General features: G+C 45.4%; 1 protein-coding gene across 1 annotated transcript in view; it reads left to right on the top strand.

Annotated features, from left to right (window-relative positions):
• Positions 1 to 14,411, top strand: part of LOC126126961 (cytochrome P450 4c3) — a gene marked incomplete at its 5' end in the record, with an annotated part of 305,398 nt that overhangs the window by 164,276 nt on the left and 126,711 nt on the right. The window contains one exon of the mRNA XM_049915143.1: positions 12,838 to 12,847. Coding sequence (XP_049771100.1) covers positions 12,838 to 12,847 — 10 coding nt within the window. The remainder of the gene's footprint in view (positions 1 to 12,837; positions 12,848 to 14,411) is intronic.

Raw genomic sequence — 14,411 nt, 5'->3', positions numbered from 1 at the left:
CTGGAATTCAATATAGTGTTGGCCCAACCTTAGCCTTGATCACAGGTTCCACTCTCGCAGGCATACGTTGGCAGGTGCTGGAAGGTTTCTTCGGGAATGGCAGCCCATTCTTCAAGGAGTGCTGCACTGAGGAGAGGTATCGATGTCGGTAGGAGAGGCCTGGCACAAATTCGGCATTCCATAACATCTCAAGAGTGTTCTATAGGATTCAGGCCAGGATTCTGTTCAAAAAAATGGTTCAAATGGCTCTGAGCACTATGGGACTCAACTGCTGTGGTCATAAGTCCCCTAGAACTTAGAACTACTTAAACCTAACTAACCTAAGGACATCACACACATCCATGCCCGAGGCAGGATTCGAACCTGCGACCGTAGCGGTCGTGCGGTTCCAGAATGTAGCGCCTTTAACCGCTCGGCCACTCTGGCCGGCAAGGATTCTGTGCAGGCCAGACCATTACAAGGATGTTATTGTCGTGTAACCACTCCGCCACAGACCGTGAATTATGAACAGCTGCTCGATCGTGTTGAAAGACGCAGTCGCCATCGCCGAATTGCTCTTCAACAGTGGAAAGCAAGAAGGTGCTTAAAACATCAATGGCCGCGCGGGATCAGCGGAGCGGTCTCGGACGCTGCAGTCATGGACTGTGCGGCTGGTCCCGGCGGAGGTTCGAGTCCTCCCTCGGGCATGGGTGTGTGTGTTTGTCCTTAGGATAATTTAGGTTAAGTAGTGTGTAGGCTTAGGGACTGATGACCTTAGCGGTTAAGTCCCACAAGATTTCACACACATTTGAACATTTTTTGAAAACATCAATGTAGGCCCGTGGTGTGATAGTGCCACGCAAAACAACAAAGGCTGCAAGCCCCCTCCATGAAAAATACGACCGCACCATAACATTACCGCCGCCGAATTTTACTGTTGGCACTGCACACGCTGACAGATGACGTTCACCGGGCATTCGCCAACCCACACCCTTGCAACGGATCGCCACATTGTGTACCGTGATTCTTCAGTACACACAACTTTTTTCCTCTGTTCCATCGTCCTATGTTTAGGCTCCTTACACCAAGCGAGGCATCGTTTGGCAATTACCGGCGTGATGTGTGGCTTATGAGCAGCCGCTCGACCAAGAAATCCAAGTTTTTTTCACCTCCCGTCTAACTATCATAGTACTTGCAGTGGATCCCGATTCATCTTGGAATTCCTGTGTGATGGTCTGCATAGATGTCTGCCTATTACATATTACGACCCTCTTCAACTGTCGGCGGTCGCTGTCCGTCAACAGACGAGGTCGGCCTGTACGCTTTTGTGCTGCACGTGTTCCTTCACGTTTTCACTTCACTATCACAACGGGAACAGTGGACCTGGATATGTTTAGGAGTGTGGAAATCTCGCGTACAGACGTATGACATAAGTGACACCCAGTCGCCTGATCACATTCGAAGTCCGTGAGTTCCGCGGAGCGTCCAATTATGTTCCCTCGCGATGTCTAATGACTACTGAGGTCGCTGATGTGGAGTACCTGGCAGTAGGTGGCAGCACAATGCACCTAATAGGCCCTATAAAAACGTATGTTTTTGGGGGTGTCCGGATACTTTTGTTCACACAGTGTAGTATCCTTAACGGCAGACGGAGTGTCCATACTCCAATACAAATCAAGTTTGTGCACCTATGTGCAGATCAGATAAGTAATCTTATAATATTGCGCGATGAGATCATGAAAAAACTATCTGATGATGAACTGGTCATAATTCTGAACAGGTAATGGTAATTTTTGAATAAAATAACGTAAAACTAGTTTGTGTCTGGTAGGTGTACACCATCAATTCGGATAATATGTTTGAACAACTTCCAAAATTCTGTCCGTGTAGTCTGGGTTCATCCTGTGTCACGTTATGGCTTGATACAATTTCCCACCATTGAAGTGCTGAGAAATTCTTCATAACAGTGATTCTTTCTCAGTTCCCTGCGATTTGTTGCAAAGGCATCTCACACAACTGATAAAATGATGAAGATCAATATTTTGGGTGATAATTTTTTACGAAAACGCAGTTTTTTAAAAGTTATATATTGTCTTTAACTACAAGGATTTTTTGATCACCCATTAAATATCACTTTTATTTAGTTTCATAATTCTGAACCGGAGTAGTAGTAATATTGGCTATACTATTCTTTAGAACAACAAACAGGGACGTTATCTAGAGGTTTCTTTCTTTGTGTATGCATAACATCGCCTCGAATGTCAATGAGCTGTGTACGTGAATCCCTCTCAGGTGACAGTGAGTGAGTACAAAGAAATGATGGCAAGACTTAAGGTACAGTAGATGAAGTGGACTCGCATTCTACAAGAGCAGTTTCAAAATACCTGTCCGGCAATCCAGATTTAAGTTTTCCATGCTACTCCTAAAATAAGGAGCAGTTTCTTTGACAAGGAAGCGGCCAATTTCCTGATCGTACTTCTACCTCGTTTCTAATGATGTTATTAAACCACGGCCTTCATTCAGTTTTCTTCTTCCTCAGTTTCTTATTTTAGATATAATAGTCAAGAAGTGAAAGAACTAACGAATAATAATACAAGAATCTAGATGTTTTCAAAAGACTTGTCCCCCTGTAGAGAATACTATTGCTTTGAAAAGGGTGGCAATGGTACTGAGAAACTCTTTTCCCCTTAAACGATTAACTAATTTGAAGTATCTTTCGTAAATTGCTTCTAACAATGCATAAAAAAAGGATAGTAAGCAAGACTTTAAGCACCACATCAACCAGTCTGAAGAAATATTTTCAAGAGGTAGTAGCGTTGTGCAATCAGTCTTTATGTTTCGCTGATACTGCAAAGAACAACTGCAGCCGCTAGAGTACTCAAGTATCTGAGCAAAAGCGCTTGATTTGGCAGTACTGCAAAGGCGGGGGAGTCCCCCAAGTAGATAGCCGTGGCGTCACGAGAGTGTGACTCAATTATTTATCCACAACCTTTCCTACTGACCTCTCAAATATCTCTTTTAAACACTCGTGATAATATAATTAAAATAGAACCCTAGACAGCCTGCAACGTATTGTGCCCGAGTTAGAGATGTTTCATTATTGTGACCACAGCGTTCATTGAAAGCCGTGTGACGGCGATATAACTTCGGCTTCTGTGTCTGGATGTAAAAGTGCGTGACTATTAAACGCTATGCACATAAGCGTCACATGAAAATCGTCCATTCTGGCACCCATTGCTTGCACTGGGAAGGGCGTTCAATAACTAATGCAACAGATCTCTTTTCACCGCCAGTGGTTGAAAATGCGGAATTTGCTGAGGGACATCACGTAATATTCTCACTTCAGTCCCTATAGTTTCATGAAGTTCAGGCGAGTGGTAGCACAATACGTAGCCTTCAAAATGGAGTCTGTAACAGAGGTGCGCTCCAAGCAGAGAGCTATAATTGAATTTCTTTTGGCGGAAAACCAGAGCAACGCAGATATCCACAGACGCTTTCAGAAAGCCTACAGAGACCTGACAGTGAACAAAAGCACGGTGAGTCGTTGGGTGAGGCGTCTGTCAACATCGCAACAAGGTCGCACAAAACTCTGCTGGAGTGTTGAAACGACTTTAGCGTGTTCGTCGCCACATAAATGCAAGCGAACTTCTCCTTCTCCATGACAGCACAAGGCCCCACACAAGTCAGCGCACCCGAGAAGAGCTCACAAAACTTCCTCGGACTGTTCTTCCGCATCCACCCTACAGACCGGATCTCGCACCTTCCGACTTCAAAAAATGGTTCAAATGGCTCTGAGCACTACGACACTTAACAGCTGTGGTCATCAGTCCCCTAGAACTTTGAACTACTTAAAGCTAACTAACCTAAGGACATCGCACACATCCATGCCCGGGGCAGGATTCGAACAAGGGACCGTAGCAGTCGCGCGGTTCCGGACTGAGCGCCTTGAACCGCTCGGCCACTACGGCCGGCCCCTTCCGACTTCCATCTGTTTGGTGTAATGAAGGATATACTCCACGGGAAGTGGTACATGGATGTTGGGGAGCTTATTGATGCAGTTGTAAGTAGGCTGTTTAGGTTTATATGTTGGTAACGTCACGTAGCGCTCTGTATGAAAATCACTGACTGTGCTGTGTGCAGTCTGTAGCTGGTTTGCATTGTTGGAATTTGCTATTGTAGTGTTGGGCAGTTGGCTGTTAACAGCGCGTAGCGTTGCGCAGTTGGAGGTGAGCCGCCAGCAGTGGTGGATGTGCGGAGAGTTTTGAGAGCGGATGATCTGGACGTGTGTCCATCAGAGACAGTAAATTTGTAAGACTGGATGTCATGAACTGATTTATATATTATGACTTTTGAACACTATTAAGGTAAATACATTGTTTGTTCTCTATCAAAATCCCTCATTTGCTAACTATGCCTATCAGTTGTTAGTGCCTTCAGTAGTTAGAATCCTTTATTTAGCTCGCAGTATTGGCGCTCGCTGTATTGCAGTAGTTAGAGTAACGAAGATTTTTGTGAGGTAAGTCATTCATGAAAGGTATAGGTTATTGTTAGTCAGGGACATTCTTTTATAGGGATTATTGAAAGTCAGATTGCGTTGCGCTAAAAATATTGTGTGTCAATTTAGTGATGATCAGAATAAGTAAAGAGAGAAATGTCTGAGTGCGTTCAGTTTTGCTCAGTTGTTTGAAAATCAAATAACGTTAGGGGTTTACCAGCAGAGTAATTCACTAATTTTTCCAAGGGGACGTTTCACAGTAAGACGTTTGGTCCGATGTCGACCAGTAGAATAATACCATGCGGGCATACAGATTTCCCCTGCAAGGTGGCGGAAGCCCATCGCATTGAACGGTGATTATGTTGAAAAATAGTGTTTTGTAGCCAAAAGAGTGGGGGATAATACTGTGTATTGGAATTCTGAATAAAACCAAACTGTTTTCAGAAATAAATCTGTTGTATTACATACTCAACGCCCCTCCTATATAGCACCGCAAAAGGATATGACAAAGTGAAAGGCAAAACAGTGTATACTGTACTCCTAAACGTTTCTTGGAAGAAAATCGCACTGTATGTCATTCATTTCGACCGTCGTTAAAAGTCCAGGAACAGAGAAATGTTTCCGCTGCAAGGTATCCACTGCCGATGTACAATTTTTGAACAAAAATAATCTGCCAAAGTGGCTGTTGCTATTTGGATTAGAATATCCTTTTATTTTGCGTTTTTCTCTACCGTACAGTTTCGGCCGTCAAGCCAGTTACAAGTGTATGGTATAACCAGGAAATGGACATATTCAGATTACAGCCAAACTTACAATGCTCATTCATTGTTAAAACGCAGTTGGGTGGACTGACTTCAAAATAAACGAGATGACACCAAGCGTTTCTTGAATAGCTATGACGTAACATACCTCTTGCAACTGTAGTAGCTATTACATCATTTCTGTGGAATATATAACTAACCTAAGAACATCACACACATCCATGCCCGAGGCAGGATTCGAACCTGCGGCCGTAGCGGTCACGCGGTTCCAGACTGAAGCGCCTAGAACCGCACGGCCACACCGGCCGGCAAGTCGTAACAACCCCCATTATTCCGGGGGCGATTGCACGTATCGACAAGCAGTGTTCGGCGAATCATAGCGGACTATGGGGCACATACGTTTGTACATGCACAATAATCACAACGTTTATATTGACGGAGATAATGAGGCAAGTACATGTTTTTAAATGGGACGCTATACTTTTTTTACCATCATTCGAACGCTCTGGAAAAGACGCGTATAGTGCCGTAACGCATGTTGCTATTGTGATTCAAACTTTGCTTAGAAGACGCTGGGAAATATTGTGCGATTGAAGGTCGAGGCGGTCGGAATCGGCTGCAAACTGTAAACACGCCTCGCGCTATCCGCAGGCCGAGTTGCCCTCTTTTAAGCATAGTTTGAATCACAGTAGCAACATGCGTTACATCACTATACGCGTCTTTTCCAGAGCGTTCGAATGATAGTAAAAAAAGTATAGCGTCCCATTTAAAAAACATGTACTTGCCTCATTATCTCGGTCAATATAAACGTTGCGATTATTGTGCATGTACCAACGTATGTGCCCCATAGTCCGCTATGATTCGCCGAAAACCGCATGCCGATACGTGCAATCGCCCCCGGAATAAAGGGGCTGTTACTCACCCTGTATATAATATGTTCTGTTCTGGACACGTATAAATAAATTTAAAAAATCTGAAAATCTACATATTTCTTTTATTTGCGTCAGCAGTATTTCTCGTAACAACACAAAATGCGAAATTTAGATGGTTGCTGCGTCCTAACTTCTCCGACTTTCCTCGTAGTACTAGGAAAGTTAAGGCTTTACGTAAACGCCAAATATCTTATCAGACTTCGAGCGATGCGGAAAGGACTTGTAGTTTTACAGTCGTCCGCAATGTGCAACACTTTCATAAGCAACGACTGACAGACCAGTTCAGACAGCGTACCACCTCACATAAAGTATATAGACTGTCTGACGAGAAGAAATTAAGCACCCGAATGGTCGGACATCAATGTAACTTCATACAGGTACACACCGTCGGTGGGTATGAAGATGATTAAAGTTACTGTTCTCCGTGACAAGTAGAACGGTCACCGTAGTGCATTAGTATTACTACCGGTCCTGGAAGTGTGTATAAGAGGCGTCAAATGGTGAGTGGTCACTGTGAAGAACACGGTGATAATGCGTTCTCGTGCGAGACAGCACCATCAGCACCTGACAGTGCTTGAAAGGAGTCTCGTTGCTGGGCTCCACTTGTCCGGCTGGTCGAATCGTGCAGTACACAGATTTTTGGCGTGATGTTGGATAGAATGGTGACGCGAGGCCAGGCGTACTCGTCGTCAAGATTTCGGTAGACCACGTCTGACCACCACGAGGAAAGAAATGAAGCACCAAGCTCATTGTAACCCCTTCGCACCAGCGCCTGCCATCCGGGAACAAGTGATGGACTCCCGGCATCATTCTGTGCCAACCCTCACCACTGGTGAGTGACTAGCAGTATTCGGACTAGAGAATTACCGCCCCATGCGTAACACCGCAACACAAACGCCTACCTTTGCAGAGGTGTCGTGACCGGGAGCATGTACTCCTGATGACACCCGCTGTAATGTGATCAGCGATGAATCGCGGTTCTGCGCTACCCCAGTAGGATATCGTCGTCGAGTGTGACGGCAACCTGGGGAGAGGTCCCGTTCTTCCATATAGACTACTGGCCATTAAAATTGCTACACAAAGAAGAAACACAGATGATAAACGGGTATTCATTGGACATATATATTATACTGGAACTGACATGTGATTACATTTTCACGCAATTTGGGTGCATAGATCCTGAGAAATCAGTACCCAGAACAACAACCTCTGGCCGTAATAGCGACCTTCATACGCCTGGGCATTGAGTCAAACACAGCTTGGATGGCGTGTACAGGTACAGCTGCCCATGCAGCTTCAACACGATACCACAGTTCATCAAGAGTAGTGACTGGCGTATTGTGACGAGCCAGTTGCTCGGCCACCATTGACCAGACGTTTGCAATTGGTAAGAGATCTGGAGAATGCGCTGGCCAGGGCAGAAGTCGAACATTTTTTTTTATCCATAAAGGCCCGTACAGGACCTTGAACATGCGGGCGTGCATTATCTTGCTGAATGTAGGGTTTCGCAGGGATCGAATGAAGGGTAGAGCCACAGGTCGTAACACATCTGAAATGTAACGTCTACTGTTCAAAGTGCCGTCAATGCGAACAAGAGGTGACCGAGACTTGTAACCAATGGCACCCCATACCATCACGCCGGGTGATACGGCAGTATGGCGATGACGAATACACGCTTCCAATGTGCGTTCACCGCGATGTCACCAAACACGGATGCGACCATCATGATGATGTAAACTGAACCTGGATTCATCCGAAAATATGACGTTTTGCCATTCGTGCACCCAGGTTCATCGTTGAGTACACCATCGCAGGCGCTCCTGTCTGTGATGCAGCGTCAAGGGTAACTGCAGCCATGGTCTCCGAGCTGATAGTCCATGCTGCTGCAAACGCCGTCGAACTGTTCGTGCGGATGGTTGTTGTCTTGCAAACGTCCCTATCTGTTGACTCAGGGATCGAGACGTGGCTGCACGATCCGCTACAGCCATGCGGATAAGATGCCTGTCATCTCGACTGCTAGTGATACGAGGCCATTGGGATCCAGCTCGGCGTTCCGTATTACCCTCCTGAACCCACCGATTCCATATTCTGCTAACAGTCATTGGATCTCGACCAACGCGAGCAGCAATGTTGCGACAGGATAAACCACAATCGCGATAGGCTACAATCCGACCTTTATAAAGTCGGAAACGTGATGGTACGCATTTCTCCTCCTTACACGAGGCATCACAACAACGTTTCACCAGGCAACGCTGGTCAATTGTTGTTTCTGTATGATGAGAAATGGGTTGGAAACTTTCCTCATGTCAGCACGTTGTAGGTGTTGCCACCGGCGCCAACCTTGTGTGACTGCTCTGAAAAGCTCATCATTTGCATAGCACAGCATCGTCTTGCTGTCGGTTAAATTTCTCGTCTGTAACACGTCATCTTCATAGTGTAGCAATTTTAATGGCCAGTAATATATATATATATATATATATATATATATATAGAGAGAGAGAGAGAGAGAGAGAGAGAGAGAGAGAGAGATGGAGCCCCTCCGCGCCCACACCGGCATGAGGCCAACTCAAAAGGTCTACTGCCATCTCTGCATAAGGGTTGGTTTTCACTAAAGTGAGGTGTCACAGGATGTGGGTACTGCGAGTTTTGCGTACTGCTGGTTAAGGTTAACCATTAATACGCGCTCATCTGGAGACAGATTGGGTCGAAAGTCGAACTAAGGGTAGCGGTTTGAAGGGCAGAGGAAAAAAAGGGCCAAGGCGAGAGCCACCCGAAAAAAAACCTCTGCGGTAGCTAGGTCGGGTAGTAAAAGCAGTAGCGGATGTCTTGCTATCTGCGAAGGTCTTGCAAGGGTAGGCTTTGTTAGTGGTGGGTATCATGCATGTCGATACCTTTGACGTTGTGCGGTGCTGTCACTCGGCGGCTGCCGCTGGGTGCCGGTGTTGATCTCTCGGTCAGCGTCAGCATACCTGTAACAGTTAGGTTGATCATAGTTTCGTGTCCGGTAGGTCATATATCAGATGCACAGTGCAGGGTGATGTTGGCGATTTGTTTTTGCGTCAGTGTGCGAGCTCGTCGGTTTCCCTTCTGTATCCTGTTGGTCGGCTTTAATAGCAGCTGATACATCCAGTCAACGTTGCTGATATGCAGGGGCTTGCCAACGTTTGTCACTTGTTAGTGTATGTGAGCATGCCATGGGTGGTTATGCCCTAGCTAGTAGCGTCTTTGGGCACTTATGCTACCATTTATGGTTGTATCCGTTCTTCCAGCGTTTTGGAGAGGCAAAGCGGCGTTACTCGTAGCGTCATGGTGCGAGGACCGATCGGGTATGACTTCAAGTCACGCCTGATAGTGGTTGAGGGAACGCTGATGGCACAACGATGCGCCATGGACATCCTGCGTCCTCAAGTGTTACCTCTCATGCGACATTATCTTCGTGTCATTTTTGAAAAGGACAATACTCGTCCAGACATGGACCGTGTCTCTATGAATAGTGTGCATGGTGCTGAGACATTCTTTTGCCCAGCGAGATCTCCAGACCTGTCCCCGATAGAGCATATGTGAGACCAGCGTGGACACAAACTCCGTCCCAGTGACTACGTCCAGAACAGCAGGGACCAGTTACAATAGTTGTGGGCCAGCTTATCTCAGCAGGGGATACGACTTTTTGATACCCTTCCCAACCGAATCGGTGCATGCATCCATACCAGAGAGGTCGCACTGATGAGAGGACTCAAAATGCCAAGTTCTTTGTAAATTTGGCTCGATTTTGTAATCACTGCAATAACATGGCACACGCTCTCTGTCAACGAAGTTTTAGTTCATGTCCTTCTAACATTCTGAGTGCTTCGGTCTTTTGGTCAGGGAGTGTATTTAATTATCTATTTCGCAGCTGCAATATGCGGTACTCTGAGATAAGGAACCAATGGTCGGAAATGAATATTTCAGGCTGTGCAATGTGTTGAATGAGCAATGTGTGTGAAGCGCATATTCGCAAATGGCTTTTGTTTCTTAAAAAATCATTACTTGTCGTATCCCTGTTGAGGACATTACCTTAGAAACAATACGCAATCTTCTGAAATATGTCAACGGTGCAGTTTACTGCTGTTTATAGTTCGTAAATAGTGGTCAACAATGGAACACTACGTGTTAGAGGCACTAGCAGATATGCATTTAATATGAGGTGCAGCAATAAATAGTTCCCGGAAAACCGAAGGAATGTACAGAAAAATGTTTCGTAACTGCCGTTTTCTTAGTTGGGAGAAAATCATTGCCGTGGCTAGAAACTTGCAAGAAACTGCGTCTTTCAAGTCACAGACAATGTACTGTTCGCACTGCAGAATTTGGGGAGAAGTCTCTTGGACCAGATGGGAAAAGTAGCTTTCTTCTTGATGATGGAATAGCACTTAAAACCTGATAACAATGAACGGAAAAAGTTTTCAATGAAGCTGAGCATGTCATACTGTAGTTTTTGAAAGAACACACCGCCGTCTGTATATTAGTGTATTTTTCTTCTGTACAACCTGGATTTCGTCAAATGGTTCAAATGGTTCTGAGCACTATGGGACTTAACATCTGAGGTCATCAGTCCCCTAGAACTTAGAACTACTTAAACCTAACCAACCTAAGGACATCACACACATCCATGCCCGAGGCAGGATTCGAACCTGCGACCGCAGCAGCAGCGCGGTTCCGGACTGAAGCGCCTAGGACCGCTCGGCCACAGCGGCCGCCCTGGATTTCGTCCTTTACGCCATTACCAAGCACACTCTAACAGTTTTTAGACTATTAACACGTCATATCTGGTGGTCAGCCCAAAGCTGGTAAACAAGAATAGCAAAGCTGTAACTATGAAAGTGATGTCAAAGAATGTAGACTCAAGAAGCCCTAGAGTACATTCTTTGGCGTCACTTTAACAGTTACATCTTAAAGGCATGTGCTACTCTTGTTTACCTGCATTGGGTTGAGCTCACCAAATATGACATGTTAACAGTCTAAGAACGTCTAGCATTGTAGTCGGTAATGAGATAAAAGACGAAATCCAGATTGTACAGAGGAAAATTACAGTAACACACAGTCAAATGGAGGTGTATTGTTTGAAAGTAAAACACAGTAAACGTGTTCAAAGAATTGCGCCACATGATTTTGAACTTAAGATTGTGAGCGTACTGTCCTCTCAACTTACACAGTGTTTGAGCATTTAAGTAACGCACCGGAGCTTACAATTTGATTTGAGACATTGCCGCCGGAGATGGTTTGGTTTGGTTTGTGGGGCGCCCGCCGGAGCTGGTGATTGTCGCCAGAAGGGACACGAGGCAGTCACTCTGTGTCAAGACCCGCGTGACCAACCAATTCGCGTTACACGGGAAGTGATGGTATTTCGATTAATACATGACTGTACTGTGGTTTGAATATTGTGAAGAATTGAGCGAATGTAGTTTAATGCAAGTGTCCTGTATTTACTAACGAATGGCAAGTGTTGTTTGGCCGCAGTGTTTATGTACACGCGTGCCTAGATTATTATTAAGATACTGGTGTCTGTCAGTAGCATTACTTCAAAAAAATGGCTCTGAGCACTATGGGACTCAACGTCTCAGGTCATTAGTCCCCTAGAACTTAGAACTAGTTAAAACTAACTAACCTAAGGACATCACACACAGCCATACCCGAGGCAGGATTCGAACCTGCGACCGTAGCAGCAGCGCGTTTCCAGACTGAAGCTCCTAGAACCGCTCGGCCACAGCGGCCGGCTTAACCTTACTAAACTGTGCTATTTGCGTATAATCGTGTTTATTGACAGCACGCTACCAGTTCTTATAGACTTTATTGCAGTACTAGGTCGCAAAAATATACTGAACTGGCTTGTACTATAGTGAACAAACAGCAATTAGTCCCGACCACACAAATACGATCAACACTTATAATATGTAAAGCGCAACTAGTTATTTTCACTGAAAGATTTTCCGAACACAAGCGAGTGTATTTTCGAGTTTGTGGTACTGTATTCGGAACCCGCCTAGCTCGTCCTCCGGCTGAATATTAGTAAATATGCAAATGTACCACTTACTTATTACTTCGTAATTATCCTTGTAGTGGTACAGGCAACGCGCTGAAATATGATAGCAACAACAATACCGATAAACGATAAGATACGAGAGATGTTACCAAGAGTTCAGTTCTGCCAATGCATGATGTTGTAATGCACACATTGAGACCGGTGCTCATCACGTAGAGTAGTTGCTGTCAGCTTAAGTTATTGATTTAAGCTGTAAGTTGTGCCACTCTAGGTTTCAACTGTTATTATCATCCTCAATGAAACGGTTCCGGATATGTGGACCGCCACTTACTAAACCAACGTTTCAGTCGCTTACAACAGTGGCTTTAACGTTAGTTCCTTATCTCAAATTACCGAGTTTAAGCTCATCTGCCATCTGCATAAATCTTCCTTAAATATTATAAATTGAAGTCTCCCGTTGTGGTTTCTGTCTGTATGTTAAGGTTAATATCAGGAACTGCTGTAGGGATTTTGAGACAGTTTTCACTAATAGACTGACTCACGAGGAAGGCTTGTTACTGCTAAGTAATGATGAGTGTGTAACATAAATTACTGAAAAAAATAGTACACCGTTTTGGAGGTTTCCAATTCATTCGAGATTTATTGTCACAACAGTGCATATGGAGTAAATGAAATGAATAAATCTACAGATCAAGAGCACAAGCGGTTATGAGGTACCAGGTATCGACCTATGCTGAAACACCCACATTCGTGCATGGTGTAGCCTCTACAGGTGGCATCCAGTCGATTGTGCAGATGATGTCCTGGGATACGTTATGCCACGCCTGATCGACCTGTTCACATTGCTCTGTAATAGTTGTTGGTTGGAGAGTCGCACGAGTCACTTATCGCCCCATCATATCCAACATATGCTCGACTTGGGGCAAGTCTGGAGATTGTGCAGACCAGAGCACGTTGAGTTTCACGGGCAGTGTGAAGGTGAGCATTATCCTGTTTGAACAACGCATGACCTTCCTGTTGCAATAACAGTAAAAGAACGGGTCTGGCAACGCTCTGCTTGTCCCCTCCAGAAACACCAAAAGTGAAGGAGAGTTGTAGCTTATCTCACCACAGACCATAAAGGGGCCAGTGTGTCTTGGACGAAGGGACACTATGAGGCAGCCCTCACTAGGTCCATACTGTAAGTGCAAAGACCTTCACCTGCGTGCAGGCAAAACCTGTTTTCATCACTGAAGACCACAGCTCGCCATTCTATCTTCCAAGTGGAACCTTGGCGGCATCAGTTGAATCGTGCACGTGGGTGTTCTGGCGTGAGTGGAAGATGGGCTAGAGGTGTGCATGCCGTAGTCCGACTGCTAATAACAGATTGGTTTTTCGAGACATATAGGCTCACAACCTCTCTTATCTGTGCTGTGGTAGCTGTACGATCTGCCACTGTTGCCCTTACAATACGACGATCCTGGCAGACGTCTGTGCTGCGTGGACGTCCAGAAACTCGTCTACTAGCATGTTCGCGTGGCCACTGACACTAGCATCGTTGCACAACTGAGGCAGCACTTGCAACTTGTGCGGCAGGGGACCATCCCGCAACTCGGAAGACCACAATTCGATCCCTTTCAAAATGACTCAGCTGGCTGTAGGAAGCACAAGTGTGTCCCCATGGCATGGTTGCCTACTTGCTTCACACGTCTGCACCACACCGAGCCTTCTATCTGTGAGCATTCCCTGCTAAATGGTGGACACATATGGCGCTCTGATGGATATACCACTACGCTATCTAGAATGAGGTTTTCACTCTGCAGTGCGATGATATCAAACTTCCTGGCAGATTAAAACTGTATGCCAGACCGAGACACGAACTCGGGACCTTTGCCTTTCGCGGGCAAGTGCTCTACCATCTAAGCTACCCAATCACGACTCATGACCCGTCCTCACAGCTTCAATTCTGCCAGTACCTCGTCTCCTACTTTCCAAACTTTACAGGTATAGCCTTTCGCTCCCTGTATTTTACCCCTGCCACCTTCAGAATTTGAAAGAGACTATTCCAGTCAACATTGTCAAAAGCTTTCTCTAAGTCTACAAAAGTTAGAAACGTAGGTTTGCCTTTCATTAATCTTTCTTCTAAGATAAGTCGTAGAGTCAGCATTGCCTCACGTGTTCCAGTATTTCTACGGAAACCAAACTGATCTTTCCCGAGGTCGGCTTCTACCAAATTTTCCATTCGTCTG

This window comes from Schistocerca cancellata, chromosome 1 (genome assembly GCF_023864275.1).
Source record: "Schistocerca cancellata isolate TAMUIC-IGC-003103 chromosome 1, iqSchCanc2.1, whole genome shotgun sequence".
Lineage (NCBI taxonomy): Eukaryota > Metazoa > Arthropoda > Insecta > Orthoptera > Acrididae > Schistocerca > Schistocerca cancellata.
This window is presented reverse-complemented; position numbering and strand designations above follow the sequence as displayed.